Source organism: Trachurus trachurus, assembly GCF_905171665.1.
Source record: "Trachurus trachurus genome assembly, chromosome: 12".
In the NCBI taxonomy this organism is placed as follows: domain Eukaryota; kingdom Metazoa; phylum Chordata; class Actinopteri; order Carangiformes; family Carangidae; genus Trachurus; species Trachurus trachurus.
Genome location: NC_139908.1, coordinates 25,475,008 through 25,496,545, shown reverse-complemented (window position 1 = coordinate 25,496,545; position 21,538 = coordinate 25,475,008). Strand labels below are relative to the sequence as shown.

The following is a 21,538-nucleotide window of genomic DNA, read 5'->3' as shown; positions in this document are numbered from 1 at the left end:
TGTATGCTTATATGCATTGCTGATAAGTACAGAAAATTTAAAAAACAAAACAAAAGAAAACACACTTTTAGGCCATAAAAAAGGAATAATTCTGTTTATTTTAACTCTCTCTGACCAGCCGTGCCCTCTTCTCCTCTCATCCTGAACACTGTCATGTCATGTCAGGTCATACTGTATCCAGGTAATGCATTTGTCAGAGAGCCACCATCACACACACACATGACCTCAGTACATGTGCAAAAGCCAAGGGTGTGTGTGTTTCTCATTGCTCACGTGTCCTCATGGATAAATCCCCTGAATCTTAGCCTGAGGAAGAATCACCATGGCGACACTCAAACAGTTACTGTTTATAAAACAAGCTGACACCCCAGAGCTCTCCCAGCAATGAAGGCGTTCTTTTTCGGTTGATATTACAGCATTTTTTCTCCCCCACAATTTTTTGCAATTAAGTTATTTTATGTATTATATTTCACATGTACAGTGCCACTTTTTATTTATTTTGGATGGATGGATGGATGGATGGATGGATGGATGGATGGATGGATGGATGGATGGATGGATGGATGGATGGATGGATGGATGGATGGATGGATGGATGGATGGATGGACAACTTGTTTATCCCATAGGGGAAATTCAGGTGTTCAGGAGTTCATTTGTAATAATCATAATACTTATAATAAATCATAACACAATAATAATGAAATGAACTATTGAACCACTGCCTTTGGCTGAGGTTTTGTTGCAAGAAACACATTCAAATGATAAATGGGCTATACTTTATATGCTAAAATAATAATTATGTAAAATAATTCAAGATCTCCAGCTGTTGATAATGTTCTTCACTGCTGCAATTCACAGACAAAACTGGAGTTAACTGAGTTACACACTGGAGACCTGGGGATGTTTTTGTCCCTGTGGCTCTGCTCTCCTAAATTCCATCAAAACAGTAAATATTAAATCAGCCCTGCTTCAGAATGCTCTGTATCACATCCACTAGATGGAGCCAGTGAGGCGAAGACTGAGTCCCGACATGAAACCCACCATTAGACCAGAAACCAGTTCCTTCATCTGATACACTGAGCCCAACAGAGAGTGTGAATGTGTAATTGGTCGGTCCATATGTTCCTGCCACTGGTCTGACCACAGCTCTGGCAGGACGGCGTTGGCCTGGTGAGCTGGTGCCATGTTACCACCAGCATTAGAGGGAACCTTTGAGTCACTGTGTTCCTCCCACTGGGGCCTTTTAATTACACGTACTAGACCGGTCTGGACCCGGCAGGACGGTCTAACATGTTCAACATGCTCACAGTGGAACACACTGGGCCTGTATGAAGTGGTGTTGTGGTGCAGAGAGCTGGTGAGGCTCAGTCCCTGCAGAGGACACAGAGACAGCTGTGTGGGATTCTCCACTGATGAGCTGCAGTGGAATTTACTCAAACTGGAATCTTTTTTACCAACAGAAGGAATTTTTTAACTCGTCTAAAATTTTCTAAAATAATGCGGTGAAGTCGGAATGAGAGGAGTCCATGTGATGTGGCAGGATAATGTGATCCCTGAGGGACAGAGCGGCCTCACGGTGCCTTGATTGCTCTACTATTAGCTCGTAAAAGTGTCCACTTTGAGGCTCTGCACCAGGAGAAGTGCGTGCTCAGCGCAATGATCCGCACGGTGATGAACTCACCAAAACCATTTAGCAACAATAAGGGGGTCCAAGATCTACGTATTTCAGAATATCACAGTTTCTTCACCGTTCATCTGTTGCTCATTAGAATTAGTTTTGAGACGACTCAAAGAAAAACACAACTTTAAGGTGACAGGTTTTGTCCGAGCTCCCAGATCAGTTACTGTATGTGGCAAAAGAATAATAATAATGAGTAGATATGATGAATAACACTGCACTTCTCAACCTGTTCACATGGAGGAGCACATGTACAGGTGGTGCCTCAGTCCTCATGGACACAAGTTGCTGATGCTACTGAGGCATTAAAGGGATAGTTCAATATTTTGGCAAAATGGCCCATTGCCATATAGTTTTAGGAGTAGGTTCGTAATCAAATTCACAATCCAACAATCTCAGCGTGGTGAATGTGCAGGTCACAACTTGTCCACCAGAGCGTTTTGGAGTTGTTGAATTGTGTATTTGATGAGTGTGATGAGGGAAACCAAGAAATCCCATTAGCCTCCGTAGCGTAGCTCTGAGCAGCTTGCGGCTCTGCTCTGCCATTCTAAAAATAGCTTGCACCGACAATTAAAGGTAACGAACATACTCTTAACACTATAGGGATTCTGGCAATGGGCCAATTTGCAAAAATGTTGAACTATCCCTTTAAGCCTTAGTTTTTAGTTCAGATTTCTTTGTAGATCTGACTTTGTGATGCAGCCGTTTACATTATCTTATAAAATTTGGAGACTCCAGTGTGAACTTGTCATGGTCACACACACACACAGCACTCTGTGGAAGCAGGTGAACGTAGAAGTAGAGGATAAGTTAAAGACAGATACGATATGAACATGTGTGCCGTTTGCACAGCCTGTGTACTATGACAAATGTCAATTTACATAATATACACTTCTTATGTCACAATTTGACATAAAAGTCAGACTGAATTTCTGTATGGGTCACATCAGTGTTCAGACTGAGATCATGTTTCAAACAATCAGCTCTGTATCTGATTTAGAATCACATATGAAAGGGGGTCAAATCTGATTGGAAAAGATCAGATTGCATGTGATTTGAGCTGTTGTCACACTGTCAATAAACATCACATAGAGGGGGAAAATCTGATTCAGGCCACTTGGGCTGTATGAACTTAGCCTGAGTCTCCTGTTGGCCTGAGATCCCTGCAAAACCACAGCTCCATAGTTGTTGTATGTGGTAGTTACAAACTGCTTCGCTGGGCAGGACACAGTGACACAAAAGTGACAAAATAGATCTTCTTTTTTTGTTTGTTAGAATGAAATCATAATGCACCGTGTAGTTTGCCCATTTTCACAGTCTTCTCTCCGAGAGCTCGCTGGATGCCACCCTCTCAGTCACCACATCCAAACAATTACCGAATGGATTTTCATGCAAAGTGTGATCCAGTGCTCTCCACCACCTAAACATCACATATTGGAATTATTAAAAGTCACATGACAAGTAGATACGACACTCGGCGACACCTCACCAGCTGCTTTTTTTGCTTTCATGTGTATTTTTTTATTGGAAGTCTATTAAGTCTTTGATACTGTAGATGATTTCCATGCAGGCGATAATGAGGCTGACATGTGACATGTTGGGACGGCCGGGTCATCACGGGACAGCGGTGAGCTCATATAGACATGTCTAACAGAAACCACTGTTCTGCCGTTGATTGAGGTTAGCTCTTAGCTCATCTCTGTGGACATGCACACATGCTTAGTCAGCTCCTCGAAGTGCAGCTACGACATTACCCAACAGCTTGGATGAATTATCCACAACTTCTAGAAATAGATGATTTATGACAGACCCTCGGAACATCAGCTCCACTTGAGTGAGCCGATACTGTCATGGTTACACGTAAAAGTCACATCTGAGAGGGGGAGGGGGGGTCGGGGGGGTTGGGGGTTTCCCTCCTTGTTCGCGCACAAAACGGCTGCAAGTGCGCGAACTGGAAGTCACGTGCGGTTTCACCCCTCCCCTCCTGCACGTGTTGCCATCTCGCTGTAACACGGAGAGAGTGAGGAAACCAGCTTTTTCTGTTTGGCAGCGTGCGAGGTGCATGAGGCCTGTTTATGCAGGGCGAGCCAACGAGGCAGTGGCCAGAACAACCAGAACAGCCTTTTTTTTTTTTTTTTCTCCTTCCCTTGCCATGTTACATAACTGCAAATGATCATCTGACCAGCACGAGCAGGAGAGCACCGTCTGCAGGCCGTCAAACACGCCCAGGTGCTGCTGGTCTCATGTCACTCAGGTGGCCACACAGCACCGTCACCGTCACATCTACAGCTTCACTCGCCACTGCAGCTTCCTGTTCGGCCTCTAGAGTCTCACTGGTGAATTAGAGGCATCTGCAGGAGTTTAACCTTTAGTAAAGCTGGAGTTGCTCCAGTGCATGAGGCAACAAGCAGAGATCTGATGAACCATGACAACTTTGTGGCACTTTGCTTTAAAATCTCGGACTTTGACCTGTGTATGTGTGTTCGTTTACAGTTATAGGCAGCACGGCTAGTTAGGGGTCACGTGTCTTTACTGTGTGTCCTCACAGACACCCTCCCTCTATCTGGATTACTGTCTTTTTACTTGTCTCAACCAGAAATCTACTGATGGTCTCCAGACTGTACAGAGCTCTGCTGCCAGGCCTTTTTAAACCAGAACCAAGAGACGTAACCACATCCCTCCTGTTTCAGCCTCTCTGCACTGGCCAGTAGGTTTCCAAATGGATTTCAACATTTTATGGATGATGTTTAAAGCTCTACGCACTCTCTCCTGGCTATATCTCTGACTTCTGTGCACACCAGCAGAACCCGGAGATCCTCAGGTAAATAAGTACACCAGGCTGCAGCCTGCAGAACGGGACAGAGTCAACTGTTTACCTCCACACATTGGGATTTTATTGTTTGGGCATCAGCTGTGATTTGCAGCATGAAGAGCGTACTTCTAGCAGACATAGATGGAAGTCACCAAACCTGGATATACATGTTTATCATTGCACAGGAAGTTCAAAAAGTAACCTGAGAGCTTATTTTAAACTATGACTCTCAGATACATGACCTCTCAAATTTCCAGTTATGCATTCTGCAGCCTGGTACTCCTCCAGGTAAAAGCTGGTCTGTCTGTGCCACTGTGAGCTCCCCCTAGGGGTCTGGAGCTCTGTCTGTGGTCTCATCTGGATATGCAGCATTTTCTTTTGCTTTGCTTTGTGTGTTTTCGTTGTTGCATTGTTTCTGTATTTGCAGAGTGAGAGAGAGAGTTCACTGTTCACTGTTTGTTTTGGTTTTACCCAGATATTTTTTATTATCAGAACCTTTCTGTTGTATTTGTTTTGAATCAGCATCTTTTCTGAATTTGCAGCTGCTTCTCCTGATGGAAGAGCTTTCCTTATCACTGTAGTTTGTAACCTGGATTTTTTTTTTTAATGCTCTATGAATAAAGATAGTAGATAGTTTATTATTATCATTTCTGATTTGCAAAACATGCATGGAAACCTCTGCAGAGCAGTGAAGTTATTGTTGGTGTTTTTTGTTCTTTCCTGTGGGTGAACGCTGTCTGAGCACATTCATCTTTCATTTTATTAGTATTGAATCCTTTACAGTCGATTTGTTTACATTGCAGTGTTGTGCATTGTTATATTGGTTCGAGGGAGTTCTAATGTTATAAAACAGCACATTTTTAGACAGCAGTAAATATACAGAGCTGTATTTTTATAGCCCATTCTCATTCAGAGGATTTATCTGAACCGTCTGATTCGCCAGAGTTTTTGCTGTCAGGGCTCCACAGCTCTGCTACAACCTCCCTGTTGAACCTCACTACGTCCAGTATTAAATCAAAAGTTTGGTTTAAATCACTTCTTAACACATATTTCCCTCACCAGGCTTTTGAATTATCTCTTTTAAATGTCATATATTATATTTTAACATTATTATTTGTGTTTCTGTTTATCGTGGTTTATTGTAGTGTTTTATAGTAGTCTAGATTTGTTTTTGTATGCTTGTAATTTTTGCAACAGTTCTGACATTCTATAAACATATCATAATAAATTATTCCTGAGATTCGGTGAGTGCATTACTGATCTTTTTTTTAACAGTGTGTTTGTCACTCAGTATAAGACGGATCAGTTGGTTGTGTCAACACGGAGGTCCCGGCCAAGACACTGCTGGTTTCCTTTCCTCCTTCAGAATAAAAGCCCCCCTGTCCTGTGTTCACTCAGCCAGCTGTGATCCATGGATGATAGTGAAAGTAGTGAGCTCACGGCCTCAGTGGGAGTCCTGATTACTACAGATAGAGTGAATAAAATCAGCTCATATAAACAGTGGGTGGTGTGTATGGTTGCGCAGCTGGTTGTGGGGTTGTGTGTCTTGCGCACGTGTTTTTTCGTAGTGGACCCGCCGTGAGCCGATTTCATAAAATAGAAGCGAATCAGCTCAGGGAGACCAACATGTGACTGTTGTGCTTCTCAACGGACTGGCCTTTACTCTGACAGGAACCAGCTGAACCTGCGCTGAGACAGAAGCGTTCTGATTGGTGGAGCTCAGGCTCTGCTGCCAGACACAAGCACCGCTACTCTAGTCTGCATCTCTCTGCCTTGTGTTCATAAGGATTCGGTTTGTCTGCAGTTAGTGTGTAACCACACTCAGAGACAACCGAGTGTGTCCTGAAATAAAACTGCAGCGGCGTTTTTCCCACCGAGACAAAACAACTCATCTCCTGCCACATGTCACACATTCTGGTCATTTCATATGACCTTATTGGAGTGGAAAAAGTTTATAAGCAGAGGGCCTGCTGTGTCATAATGATGGGAAAAATAAGTCTTACATAAAGATCCTCTAATGATAATGAAAACTGAACATTCTTTTGTCACAGTGACAGAAACCAAACGTCCCCCTCGAGGCTGCAGGCCGTCTGCAGCCAAACTTCTCCATGTAACAGCTCAGACTCATGCTTCCTCCTACACCGGCGTCCTGTGCATTACAATTATTACAGAGACTGCAGCACGTAACACTCTTGGCACAGGGGGACGCTTTGAAATTAAAACCTTTCCTCCTCCGCTGCTCAATCCCCTCCGGTCGCTCCTGCGACAAGCACATAATGACTGCGTCGCTCTGTGAAAGAAGAAATAACACCAGGTCTTCTGAATCTGTAATTACACTAAATTGTGAGATAAGTGAGAGAAAGAGAGGGTTGCCGTAGTAACCGCTGTAAACAAATCCCAGCATGTGGCTGGCCCGGACCGTGAGACATGAGTCCATGGAAAAAGACGGCAGACATGTTGCTCCTGTTAGCTGCGTCGTTAACTCGCTCATGGGATGTTTTAGTCACTCCGGCTCTACGTGACTTTGAGCGAACAACTAGGACTACTGGACCAGAGAGATATGAGCTCACTCACCTCCAGATAAAAGTCATTACTGTAAAGACAAAGAACTGTGAAGCCACTGTGCCAAACCCTGAAGCTACTGATCTTTGTGTTTACAAAAGCTTACACATCAAACTCAAGCATGTTAATGAATGCATGTATAGGGGGTATGTGTTTATGTGTACATATTATTCATCTATTAGATGGCCAACACCTTTAAAGGTCCAGTGTGTAATATTTGTCAAGGTTTATTGGCAAAATCTGAATATACTACCAATTAATATATTTGTATAAGTATATAATTGCTATAAAATAAAATCTGTTTGGTTTTTGTAGCCTTATAATTATTCTTTTATATAGCAAGGGTCTTGCTTAGAGAGTGTCGCCAACTCGCCATCTTGCACCGCCATGTTTGTACGGAGTGGAAAATCCAGCCAACCAGAGAGCACGTTTCAAGAGTTTTACATTCATTAATACACAATAGAATTATTTAATTAGATAAATAATAGAATCAGAATGCTAGATGTCACTGTTTTCTCCTCATTTTACACACTGGACCTTTAACTCCATTGAGCTATCATATTGATATTCCATACTATGTATGACTATTTGTATCTATATACAGTAGGACATTTATATTTAACTATAACTATAATAATAAACGATAATAGTATGATGAGAATAATAACAGTATGTGATTATATAGGATGGATATGTATGACTGTGCATATGACTAGATCGTTTATAGAACCATAACTACCACTACAATTCTTCTAGAACTACAACAAATACATGATGATAATCTATACATGTTGGACTGTATTACATATGATTGTATGTGATTTGATCAATATTAGATAGCTATAAATGTGGTATGATATATTATTAGATAGATATAATACAGTATATCTATTATTATTATATAGCTATAACTAGAATTATGAATTAGGACTTAGTGTGTATGTATGTAACTGTGTTCATATATGTATACATGTATAGCGACTTCCTATGTTATTTTTCTTTTACTTTAATGTTAACTGTGAATTTAAAATGTGATGTGTTTGTCTTGCGGACACAAGGAAGAATAGTGGTCACTATTGTGGCATCTAATGGGGATCCATTTAACAAAAAACAATAAGAACACAGACTGTGATGTTATCAACTTATGCTGCTTTAGGTTCATGCAAAGTATGTACAGTACACAACCTGAGGAGGAGGGTTACACCAAACATTACTACACTGCTCAAAAAAATAAAGGGAACACTTAAACAACACATTGTAACTCCAAGTATATCACACCTATGTGAAATCAACCTGGGATGATAATTTTGATTTACATTGATCATTTTTATGTTATTTTGTTCTCAACACACTCTACTATATTGAATAACGATTTTAAACTGCAATATTTCATTAATTGAGATCTAAGATGTGTTGTTTAAGTGTTCCCTTTATTTTTTTGAGCAGTGTATTAATCTGCATTGGTTGTTTTTTGTTGAGTTGATTAAACATGCAGTCTGTGTAGTTTGTATCTTGTCTCCTCAACATGTGTCTCATCATGTGGATGAGAAGCAGATGCAGGTGCCGGCAGCTGTAATCCTGTACGCTGCGTGGACTTTTTTTGTTTGTTTGTTTGTTTGTTTGAAACAATTTTGTTGGATTTTTAATATTCTATTTTGAATTAAAAGCGATGAGAACACCAGATCGGATGTTGTTATATTCTCTAGCTGCGTCCACTCCCTGACGTCATGGTCTAGGTTCCAGAGGACATGCAGGAGATGAAGGAGTTTAGATCTTTGATGCTGAGTGTTTACACTGCTGATGTGGAGCGCTGATGAACACCGCCTCATCCAACTGGAACTGATGCTGAGGCTGGTCTGCATGAGTTTGATGTAACGCTCAGACACAGAGCGAAGTTCAAACGGACAGATCTACTGTTTCATTGTATTGTGTCCTGTGGCTTTTGGACTGTTTATTGTGGCGGCTTGGTTGGGTCTGGATGTTGTGTGTTGGCTGCTGTTGTCAAGATGATGCTAAATGAGGGGATTCTGTTGCTTCGTGTTGACTTTTACTGCACATTTCTCAGGGATATTTAATATAACAATATACTGCAGCCTCTTGTTTAGCTGACTGATGTTTTCTGGCCTGTTGGTTGGTCTCCATAAATCAGTCTCTCTCCCTCTCACTCGCTTGCTGGCTCTCTCGTTTGACGGACAGACAGATGTGTGTGTGAGAAACCTTAAGGCTAGAAGTGGAAACGTCTTGTGCAGATGATGAGATACAGTCCTGATGGCACCACTCTCCTCTGCTCACTGGAGCTTTTTGTTTTTACTTACTTAAATTTTTTTTTGTTTATTTGAATGGGACAGTGCACATTAATGGACATAACATGTAAATATGCTGGATTATAGCAAAATGCTAATTTCCATCCGTAGTCCCAATAACATAAAAACAGCAGTACACATTAGATATAATATAAAAGAGAGAGAGAGAAAAAAAAAAGTAACAACACAAAAAGGCAACTATAACAATGAAAAACATATTGACAAACACATTCCACAGGCAGGCGGATCATAAGAGTTTTGTTCTCGGAGATAAAGTGCATAAGTGCTGGGTTAAAGCAGAAGTAAGCAGAATGTTTGTGTTAATATAAGTCTTAAATAGTTATATCTTCCGACAGCAATCACTTATATAGAGTGTTTGGTCTGAAACACGGGTCTGTCAGTCACTCTGCTCTGCTGTAAGCCGAGGAGAAAACTTTCCTTGTATCCTACAAGTTTTATCCAATGAGGAGAGAGAACGGCATAAAGGGGCGGTCCTCTCTGTGTGTGCAGCCAAGGGATGCGCGTGAATGTGGTGACGTAGGGACGAGGGCGGGGACTGCTAACTCCATCGGCTGACAGGAAGTTAGCCAAAACCACCGGATCGCTTACTTCTGCTTTGCATAGGTACCAGGTTGTATTGCACGATGCCCATTACACCCAGTTGCACAAGCAGAAGTGTGTAGATATTGCACAACATGTAATACATAATTGCATTATGTAAGTACTACTAAAACCAAAATGGCATACACAAAAAAATATTGTGCACAATTAACTGAAAATAAAAACTCAAATGGTGCCCCAGCAGTTATTATATACAGGTTACAGGTGGTGGCATGTCTGGTTTGCTTGTAACCAGGCTTTTAGTTTTCCCTTGAACGTGGTAAGAGCGGTGCTCTCCCTGATTGTGACTGGGAGGTTATTCCAGGTTTGCCCACCTTTTACAGATAAAACATTTTGTGGTCCTTCTGTGTGTGATCTCAAGGTCACCTCTTGTGCCTGATCTGGTAGCCTTTTGTTTTGTCATCCTTGAGTGGGTACTTGTTATTGGAGCTACAGAAACTCTCAGTCCGTGGTTCACCACTTCTTCATGTCCTTATTGATACTTATGTGGATGGAAGCTTTGCTCTCACACAGGCGGACACAGAACACTCAGCTTTCTTTGATGTGGCTCTTCTTTATTACCCTGACCTATATCCAGCTCTTGGACCGGTCCTGCGCTATTACATCACCTCACCACCGCTCCAAAATCGCCCTCCAAATCCCAGCACAACACAAGAGAGGAAAATAAAGGAAGCGGACTGGCCCTCTGCAACATGTCCTAATGGAACTTTTCACTCAGCTCCCACTGCACCGGCCTGTCAGCACCGTTTACACAAGCAGGAGGAAACACATTTGTCTGCAGGCCTTAGACATGTTCGCTGCAGCCCCCTCACCTCCACAGGGACCTCAGAGAAAGTGAAGGGGGGTTGGGGGTGGAGGAGAAGCAGGAAGGGGCACTCTGTCCAATCAGCTGTCAGCACAGAGAGCTGCAGCGTCTCACCTCTGATGCTCTCTTTTCTCCAGCGTGTATCACCTCTCCTGTGGTGTCTCGGTGTGGTGACACGGTGCAGACTCAGCTCGCTGGTACATTCACATCATCTGCTGCTGCTGCTGCTGCAGCTCTGACTCATGCGTCATTGTTGTCTAAAACCCAATTACAACTCTCACTGCTATGAAGACAAGATGCAACTTTTCTGTGTGCAAAATCAGCAGCAGCAACGGGGAGAGCTTAGCAGTCACATCACATCCCTAGACTGTGGGTTTTAGCAGCACTGACAGCCAGAGTTAACAAAGGCTAATGGAGAGGCTAAATGACTAACTAATACTGTAGATCGACTAATAGGAAAAGGAGAAGCAGCTGGGAAAAGGAGATGGAAATTAAAGAGGGAATCCAGTCTTTTCAAATATTTTTTTCAAATTCTACAATCTAATAATTTTATTTATAGATAGTTGATCTTGTGTTGAAATTGTGTATTTAGTGAAGTTAGATAGTGTTATCTTCGCAATTTTTCTTTTTTTCCCCTTTGGCTAAATCTGTCATATTTGCAGAAATGTTTTTTTCTTTTTAATATGCTCTGTCCCTGTGAAATAAATAAGTAAATAGAATAAATAAATAATTGTTTTCTCCTTTTTTGTATTTTTGGGGCTTTTTTAGGCCTTTTATTGGTTGGACAGCGACAGACAGGAAAATGAGGAGACAGAGACATGCAGGGCCACTGGTGGAATCGAACCGGGGACGCTGCGGCAAGGACTACAGCCTGGAATGGGGCCCCTGCTCTAAACGCTAAACAACACCCCAATGTTCTTTATTTGTAAATTAAATTAACCATTTATCGATGGATAACTTGTGCATTATTTAGCATTTACTAAATTTAATGCCTTAAATTAATCATTTAATACTTTTTCTGTGACATCACTGATCCTCCACATGGGAGTCAGGTGTCACATCTAAACACACATACAGGCCACATCATGGAGGTGAAGAAGGTGCAAGTCTCCGCAAAACCAGCTGACAGTCAGTCTGCAGCAGTCTGCCTTGATGTTAGCAGCCAGATTAAAGAGGATGGTGGCTATGCTACATTTTTACCTTAATTAAAAAGCTCTGGAGTAATTGTGATAATTATCTACATGACTTGTGACTTGTTACAGTGAGAATGGAGGCTCTCTGTCTTATACCTGGTGTCTCATGGCTGAAAACCAATACAACCTTGCAACATCAGTGTAGTACCTGGCCACCGCCTCGGTGTCCCAGCTCTCGTCTCTGCACACCTTGACACAAACACGCTCCGTAACCCGTAATCTTTTGTTTATGGTAGTTAAAGCAGAAGTGAGTGATCCGGTCATTTTCGCTAATGCTGCGTTCCAGGCAGGCTTTTGAAATCGTAAATTACAGCTTCAAGTCACAACTTACGACTTTGTAGCGTTCCAGGCAACCCACTCGTGTTTTTCCGACCTGTTTTACCGGTGAAAGTCACTATAACGGCCACTCGTAACTTCCGACCGGTGAACTCGTACCAGATCGAACTGGTACCACTTCACGGTCGGAAAAATACGAGTTTCCTTGAACGCACCATAACAGTCCTCGTCGCTACGTCACCACATTCACGGCGTTCCTTGGCTGCACACACAGCCCTGCATGCCGTTCTCTCTCCTCATTGGATAAAAACTGTAGGATACGATAAATGTTTTCTCTTCGGCTCAGAGCAGAGCAGAGGGACTGAGAGACCCGTGTTTCAGTCCAAACACTCTATGTAAGTGATTGCTGTCGGAAGATATAACTATTTAAGACTTATATTAACACAAATATATCACTCACTTCTGCTTTAAGACTACACAAATATACAGCATATACGATGTTAAGACGTGTATAACGTTATCAACCGCTCCATGTATTCATTTTTGGTTGTAAACAAATGCACATGGCTGAGAGGAGGGTTAGCAAAACAGCGGAAAAGCGACCAGACTTGCATACAGTAGTTCCTCTTTAAAACCATTGAGGATTTATCCATGTCTTAATTCTAACAGTCTAATTCTGTGCAGTTGCAGTGTTCATTCTGTGAAGGCTCGATTCACCAGCTTCATGTGTTGTGAAGGTGATTTTCTACCATTAGAACCAAAATGTGACCCATTTAAAGTTGATCACATGTATTTGATGTTGTTATTCTGACAAATGCAGAGAAAAGCCAGTGACGCTGATACAATTTACACTGTGTGTGTGTGTGTGTGTGTGTGTGTGTGTGTGTGTGTGTGTGTGTGTGTGTGTGTGTGTGTGTGTGTGTGTGTGTGTGTGTGTGTGTGTGTCTTACCTGCCAGGTCTTCTTTAGAGGAGGCGATGCGAGGGGAACTGTTGCCGGGTTCAATCTTCAGAGACAACCTGCAACACAAACATTAGACACATTAGTCATTAGACACATGAGCCCAGCGCTGCTCTCTGATCAGCTCATAGTTACTACTGTGCAGTGTGCACACAGACACACTCGCTGCTGTTATAATGTTATATTAGGTGAGTTTAACTACAGAGTTAACTAACCAGAAAATGATGCAGTAAGTTTGAGTCTAAACTTTGTCTCTGAACCGATAAAAAAGGAAAAGGAAATTATAGGCCTTTTTACTCCAGCTGCAATTCATTTAACCAAAGATAATTAAAGAAAAATCTGAGCCAGTCGATGGTGAGTCTCTGAGCAGGGGCCATTAGCTGGATGTGTGAGATTCACAGCTCTGAGGTGTCGGACTCGGAGGGAACTGGAAGATAAAATTCACAGCTTCTCTAAACAGGAAGTGTTTCACTCTACACGTCATTTATACCTCCCTGAGGTTTATTTGCATATATTAAGGCTATTTGCTTCAGTGATTCTGTGTTTGGCTCCGAGCGCTGCCAGAATCCTAGCCTACACTCAGAACTGTCCCTGAACACATCCTGTATGAACATGGACAGAGCTGCAGACACAGGTCACTCAAAACACTTGTCTTACTTGTCATTTCATTCTTAATAATACACATTTACATGTATGATGTTTTAACTGGAATATTGAAAATCAAAGACTTGATTATTAGTATTGTCTTGGCAGCTATCAGCAGTTATAAAAAAAAATGTTTTAAAAAGTGCACGCACAAACTATGATACAAAGTTTTTATATGAGAGCTCCAACCAAGTGATTTGATTGGATGAGACTTCCCATCACTGCTCATATACATCCCAGTAGAGCAGCACTGGAACTTATAAATACATTTATCACTCCACTTTACAGGTGTTGATAAGTGTTACATTGACAGCTGTAGATGGTATCAATCTTTGCAAAAATGAAAGTGTTTCCTGATATGTGAGTAGGTGTGAGGCTGTTGCAAGGTGGTCTCTTGTTTCTCTGAGGATTGAGTTCAGGATTGTGTTAATATTTAAAGGGATAATTAAAGAATTTGGCAAATGCCTATTGCCATTATACCTATAGTTTTAGGAGTTGGTTCATTACCTTTAATTGTCGGTGCAGGTTGTTTTTAGAACGGCGGAGCAGAGACGCGAGCTGCTCAGCTAACGCAACGGAGGCTAATGGTATTTCTACGTTTCCCTCATCAAACTCATCAAATACACAATCCAAATCCAAAATGCTCTCTTGGACAAGTTGTGACCTGCACATTCACCACGCTATGATATAGTAACGTATAATTATGAAACATTTACAACACATGAAGCAAATACTCTGAAGCCGAGCAGCCGTGTCGGGAATGTATAGTTCCGATTACATATTTACCTCGAAAACAACTCCATCTCATAACGTTCCATTATTATTTCATAGCGTGGTGAATGTGCAAGTCCCAACTTGTCCATGAGAGCTTTTGGACTTGTTGGATTGTGTATTTGATGAGTTTGATGAGGGAAAGCCTTGAAATACCGTGCACCGTGCAGAGCCCCACCAATCTCAAAACAACTTGCACCGACAATTAAAAGTAAGCAATTAAAACTACCCCAAAGACTATAGGGATTATGGCAATAGGCGCATTTGCCAAAATGTTGATATATCCCTTTAAATATAAACACTGACTGTTGTACATCTAAATATAAATCAATATGTAATGATTCTCAATACATAAAAGCAAGTGAAAATGATCAGAGGTGGTGTGGTCTGTATTAAATGCTGATTTACTTTTAATACAGTCGTCCAGTGATCGGGGGTGGGCACCTGAGTCTGAACCTGGAGCAGTCTCTAACTGTCTGCACACGCTCAGTTTAGTCTGGCACTACTGTGAACAGTCCACCTAGAAGTTATTCCTTGGCAAATGGGCTTCTGCTCCTCATCACCACATTTGGAAAGTATTTCTTGAAACACTGACAGGGGGGGAACTGTGGGTAAAACAGCCATTAATTATTGAGCGTATGTTCGGTTGTGTTTATGAATGACTGTTTAAATGGCTGCGTTGGCGCCAAAGAAAAACACAGGGGGAGTGCCATGCAAAATTCAAACACAATCTGTCATGTGTAATGTCCACATTACATCATACAATCAGCCCGGTTTGATCTGTGCATCTGTTTTCTCTCTCGTCACTGCTGTCATTAGTAATGCTCTGTGACCATCTCACCATCTCAGCCTCAGGAACAGGCTGCACAGTTTCCAGCAGCGCTGCACGACACACATTTTATCCATTTACAGCTACACTGATTCATGTTGCAAACTTTCTCTGGCACTTTGCACTCTTACTGCCGTGCGTTAGTGAGTTATTCTTTCTGAGTTTACATGCATTATTATGTTGCATTTGCAATGTCAAAGACGTAGTGTTCATTTTGTTTATGGAAATTGAGCTGAAATATGTTTGTCAGCAACTATAATGAAACCAATAACTGTGACTAAATCTCTTCAGTGTTGTTGGTGAACAGGAGGTGAGGGTTAGCTCAGCCGGCCTCAGACAGTACGTCCCTCAGATAGATGGACGTAGCCTCCGCCCCTAACACCCAGATAATCCAAAAATGGTCAAAGAGGTGGGACACATGGAGCTGAGACTTAGATGGATGTCAGTTTGTGGCAAACATACACTCACCTACTTGTCACTTGAAGTGGACACACCCACAAATATACGTAACTTAACACCTATGTAAAAACTAACAGGTGAGATTTTTTTTAATTTTTTTAAGTAAAGCCTTATAAACATAATGTTACATAACACAGTCTGATATAATAATGGAATAAAATGTTCCATGTGTTCAAAAAACAGTCAGGCCAATCATATCTGTCTAAAACTAAGAAGGTTAGATTTGACTGACTGAGATGATGTCTCTGCCAAACTGCATTGACTAGTTAAAAATTGTATATGCAAGTTTGGGTTTCTCAATTAAATACTCATTATTGATCTTGACTAAAACTAGAGAAAAATGTAAATAATTAATAATAATCAACTTTATCCACATCCTTCATACAGGAACTGAGGCACCAAATGCTTTTCAACTATCTGCCAATACAACAGATTTATTTACCAATGACGAGAGTGAAAACTGAGGTCAAAATAAAAAAAGGCGAGGGTGATGTAATATGACTTTTGATCTCAGGACTGAATCTAAAAACAGCGAATCGCATTAACACCAGCTGCACTTTCACAAGCACATTAGACTTAGTTACCTAAGCAATGAGAACATTCATCACGTTATATCCCTGCACATGTTATACCTCAGCATATTATGAGCTATTAAGTAATCCTGAAGTGAAGTTTTCAATTGAAATTTAAAAGTCATCCCAAAACCGATGGAACAAACTATCAGAGCTGAGCCAAGTACACCCAAATCCAAATATTGATGGATTATTACTCCGTTTGCCTGAAACACTGAGTCTTATTTATTCTACCAAGACCTCAGGCACATATTTATAAAAACACATATGTATACTGAACTTAACTTGTTATCAGAAATCAAACACAGATGTATCAATACATGAACGACCCAATCTGACACCAAGACAAGGTTCCAATTCAAACCAACTGAATCTTCAGCGAGGAAAATGCTGAAGACGATGAAGATTACATGGTGTCGCCTTGACCATCTGTTATTCACACTGCAGGACAGTCCAGAGGTCCCCACAGGATTCTTTCCCTTTGAGCTGTAGCTGCTTCTGGAGTCCAGGCACCATTACGACTGAGGTGGACTAGAGTTTGTGCTGGAACTGCCAGTGTAGCGCATTACCACTGTTTTTGTTTTATTGTTCAGCTCGGAGAGGTCTGAGACATGTTTGGCTGCGGGAGCGTACTGATTTCTCCTGGCTCTACACTGCTCCCAGTGACGACTGGTGACTGCATAACCCACTTGTGGGCAATACAACAAGCTGTAAACACACAGCCGGCACAGAACAACACAAGCATTCATGTGCTTCTTGAAACTGATCCTGAAGTGAGCGCTGAGACAGAAGCAAATAGTAAAAGCTGAAAGATGCTGAAACTCATCAGTGACTTAGTTCTTGGAACTGCTGTTAATCCAGCTCACTTGTGGCGTTCCTCAAGGGTCTGTCCTTGGCCCATTTTTATTTTCCAATCCATATTCTCCCCCTGCGTCACATCATCCTTGAGCATAATACTCGTGTCATTTTGATTATTATGTACAGCAGTATATTCCACTGAAATCTCCCTTCATCAGCCTGTTTTACTACCTGCCCAGCTGATGTTCTTCAGTTACACAGATAAAGTCAGTTCTCAGCTCCAGATCTCATTCACTCCACAGCCTTGGCGGCTGATGTGAAGCATGCTGTTTTATTTGGCCCTGGCTGTGTTTTTATGGTCAAATGAAGAGTTGTTCAGTCATGGCTTATGTACCTTAGAAAGATCTGTCAGAGATCTGGTACCGCTCCTTCCTCATGTCTCAGCCAAAGGACACGGCAGCAAACCACACCTCAGAACTTGATGAAATTCAGACCGAGCTCGTGTCAGCCTTAGATAACAGGTAAAGTACACTAATTTTGCAGTGGAGAAAATAATATGATGAATTACAATTACAAATGAGCAGAGAGATTTATATAGACCATTAATCCAAAGAAAAATTAAGAACTGGGTTCAATTTCTTATTTGGACACATTCTGGTCAGGGCATTTCTAATAGAGCCAAACATTTCCTTTCCAAAAAAGACAAAAGTAAAAATAAAATTTGATAAAATAATGATTTTTGTCTTTTACTCTGGCCAACTAAAAGACTTCACAGACGGATTCCTTAACCCATTTATAATACACAGCTTAAATTCATTAACAAACAGCTACAAAGCCTCAAGGCATAAACTAAATAAAGTTAGATAAAGTCAAAAGGAAGTAGGAATGCGATCTGGGAACAATATGCGTCAGTGGGCTGTAATGCTCTGTGTAGCCAGTGTTCTTGGGTCAGACGTCTAATTTGGCCTAGCAGGGGCGGTTTAAAATATTACATTTAAACACACTTGAAGCCACACACACAATGAATCCAGAGCTATCAGATCTTTGCATATTGTTTCTGGAGCTGCCTCCACGTCTGCTGGTTTTGGATTTCAACAACACAAACACTTCAGGCACCTACAACGTCCTAGAGCAAGGAGCTGCCTACTGGGACTGATCATGAGCTGCCTGGCACAGAGTCAGCAGCGCTCTGCAATGTGAAATCTGAAATGTATCATATTTATCAGAGATGAAATTCCTCTTAATCAATGGCTGCACACTGATAGAAGCATCATTGCTTTTCCAGCTTTTTCCAGCTCATGTTCAGCCAGATCTGGGATACCTGGGAGCCACTGAGGCTCAAAGGATAAAGTCAGGGCCGATAGACGTGGCCTGGAAAAAGATGTGGACTTGTAGCATGGAATGATATTACAGTGCGTGTACTTTCTTTTCTTTTTAAAAATCTCGGTAGTTTCGTTTCATTTTATTTTGTTTGTGTGACTACAATTTGTCTTAGTTGATTACATTTTCTGCTTTCCACAAGAGGTTTAACCAAAATTAATTTTGGGGAAAAAGTCATGTCACAAATCAGTGTTTTTGACATTAAATAAGGTTTTAAAACACACTACAAAGCCAGAGGTGACCTTGCTTCACAGTCTGTCGCTTCTCTGTTCCAGAGTCTGACTGATGCTGTTGACTCTTTTAGACGAGTTTGGATGTTTTTACTTTTTTTATGATATTTATTTATATCGTGTAATCTTAATTGCCCTGTTATGCCACTATTTTGTTATAAAGCACTTTGTGTTTATTTCTGCTATAAAAATGAAGATTAACTTAAAAAGTCACACATGTTGTTGGGGCAGGGACCGGCATCTGGAGGGGGGGGGGGGGGGGGGGGGGGGGGGGGGTTCACGATGCCAGACTTGAAAAGTCATTGTGTCAGACTTGGGTTTAATGTGATCTCCAGACCACACTGTGGAGCTCAACTGTTCACAATCAATGGGATCAGTGTCTGTAGCAGCTCATTAGCATTTCAAACTAATCCAGATAAGAATACAAGTAAATGTTGCGTGAAAAATTTTCTGAAGTTTGTTCATTTTGTCTATTTGATGCTGTCGATTTAGGCTTGTTGTTTTCCATTGCATCATCTGTAAGAATGGAAACTGGTGGAGAGGATTAAATTTACGGCCTCTCTCTCTGCAGGGCCCTGCATCAGGCTGGATGCAGCCAGCTGACCCCGCGCTGACTCTGGATTTAACACATTATTGACTTACAGGGCCGACAAAAGGCTCCGAGGACGCCTACACACATGTCCTGCAGGAAAGCTCCTCTCACATTTCAGCTTCAAGTCGAAGGCTCAGGTCTGGAAAGTGTATTTCCTGTCTGGCTGACGTCAGCGTGTGTGCTCAGGTTAATGGCGACCTCTGAGAGGCTGTGGTCACCGTGCAGCTCCCCATGGGCTGTTTGTCTTTCTTCACTTGCACCAATTGGACCGCTGCAGTAAACATTTAGAAAGGTATTTTAGTGAGGCGAGTCCCTCAGCGTTAAACACAATTTATCATTGTTCTTCTCAAAAGTTCAATGTTTTAAAAATGGATGTAGAGAGTAAAAACTCTTGCCTATTTTTTTATGCGCACTGGGAAGAAGCATGTTGACGTCATATTCACATCATAGCAGCAACAACACATAAAACTTACTCCTTCAATTACAGTTGTCTATGTCTAGACCGAACATAATACATGCAAACATCAATATATTTCTAAGTATTGCAGCAGCTGCACGAGGAGAGAGTGACATGACGTTTCTTTTCCATAAACGAATCTGAGTTTAATTTATAATTAAGGGAATTCCAACGTTCCTGTCACCTGCAAACTATGTGCAGAGAGACGGAGCTGACAGGAGACACACTGCAGCCGGTGTGAACACACACACACGTGTGATTCTTTGCAGCAGCTGAGTGACGCACGCGTCGTCACGCTGCCACCACGTGTCCAGTGTGTTCCCAGCTTCAGGCGATGCATGTTGTCTGTGGAACTGACTCATGCTCTATTCTTTTCCTTTTACAAATAAACATGCAATAAATAAATACATCAATAAGAACTTTAAAGTTCTTCTTAATAAGTCCCAGTGGCAGCAGCAGAGCAGAGTCACTCAGTGAACCAACACACATCACCCAGCCAGCAGTGTACTGACCTCACCATGGGAGCTGAGTTTTTAGTTCATCTTGAGTCAGTCAGTATAAAACAAACCTTGATAAATTCCTTAATGATGATTTATCGTCCAAATGAAGAATTCCAATTCAACACATCATTCATCATTTTAACTTTAACTTTTGTTATTTTACTGTTTTTGTATCTGTTGTGCAGCACTTTGGTAACCTTGTTGTTTTTAAAATGTGCTATACAAATAAAGTGGATTGGATTGGATCATTTGAATACAGTCCCATCTCTCACTAGCCTGGCTCCGCCCACCTATGTGCTTCCACTCAATCTTCATTTCCCTTCAGCACTCCGCCTGGGATTGAAACGCTGTCCTAGGTTTTTCTCCTGCAGAGGAGAAAAGCTCCCTCTGTTCGCTGATTGATAACAGCCCAATCAGGGAACAGAGTGAGCGGCTGAGAACAGTGATGTGGAGGTTGTGTGCTAATGGCAGCGGAGATGGATGTTTGTGAAGACACTGCGGATGGTTGTTGTTTACAGCGTCCAGCAGCTTCACTGCCTTCTAGCACATGACATAGAGGCCTGCACGGGCCTAGAGTCTGGGCCTGAGTCCGACCCTGGCACTAGGGGGTGGAGCCCAGGCCTGGCCCATCAGGATTTCAGAATTCTAAGGCCTGAATCCGAATCAAGCCCAACTTTTTTTTTCTTTTCTTAAACCTCCCCTCCTACAACACCTACCAGGCTGTGTTGCAGACATTAGAACAGTTTAATTGGACGTTTCAGCGTGGTATTAAGCTATATTCATTACATTTTGATTGCTTAATGTTGTAAATTGATTATTTTGTTTTTTGAAATGAGTGAGCGCAATGCAGCTGCAAGAGTGCGCTAAATAGAGAGTGGCGTGTTGTGTTCAAGTGTCGCCGTTTAAATTGGTTTAAGTTTAAAGAAAACCACATCTTTCTAATTGGCAGGTTAAAAACAAAAAAAGTCAAAGCCCGTGTCCGAGATAGTGAGTGATGTAGTAATTGGCCTGAACCCGGCCCTCGGGCTGTCGGGCTCTCGCAGGGCTCTAGCAGGACATGTCACGACCAAACGAAAAGCGATTGGGTAAAGGCAG

At 41.8% G+C, this 21,538-nt stretch overlaps 1 protein-coding gene across 1 annotated transcript in view; it reads right to left on the bottom strand.

Annotated features, from left to right (window-relative positions):
- The window catches only part of LOC310994914 (ras-specific guanine nucleotide-releasing factor RalGPS1), a 99,789-nt gene that overhangs the window by 9,729 nt on the left and 68,522 nt on the right, over positions 1-21,538 (bottom strand). Inside the window, exon 10 of the mRNA XM_083983819.1 lies at positions 13,202-13,269. Coding sequence (XP_083839945.1) covers positions 13,202-13,269 — 68 coding nt within the window. The remainder of the gene's footprint in view (positions 1-13,201; positions 13,270-21,538) is intronic.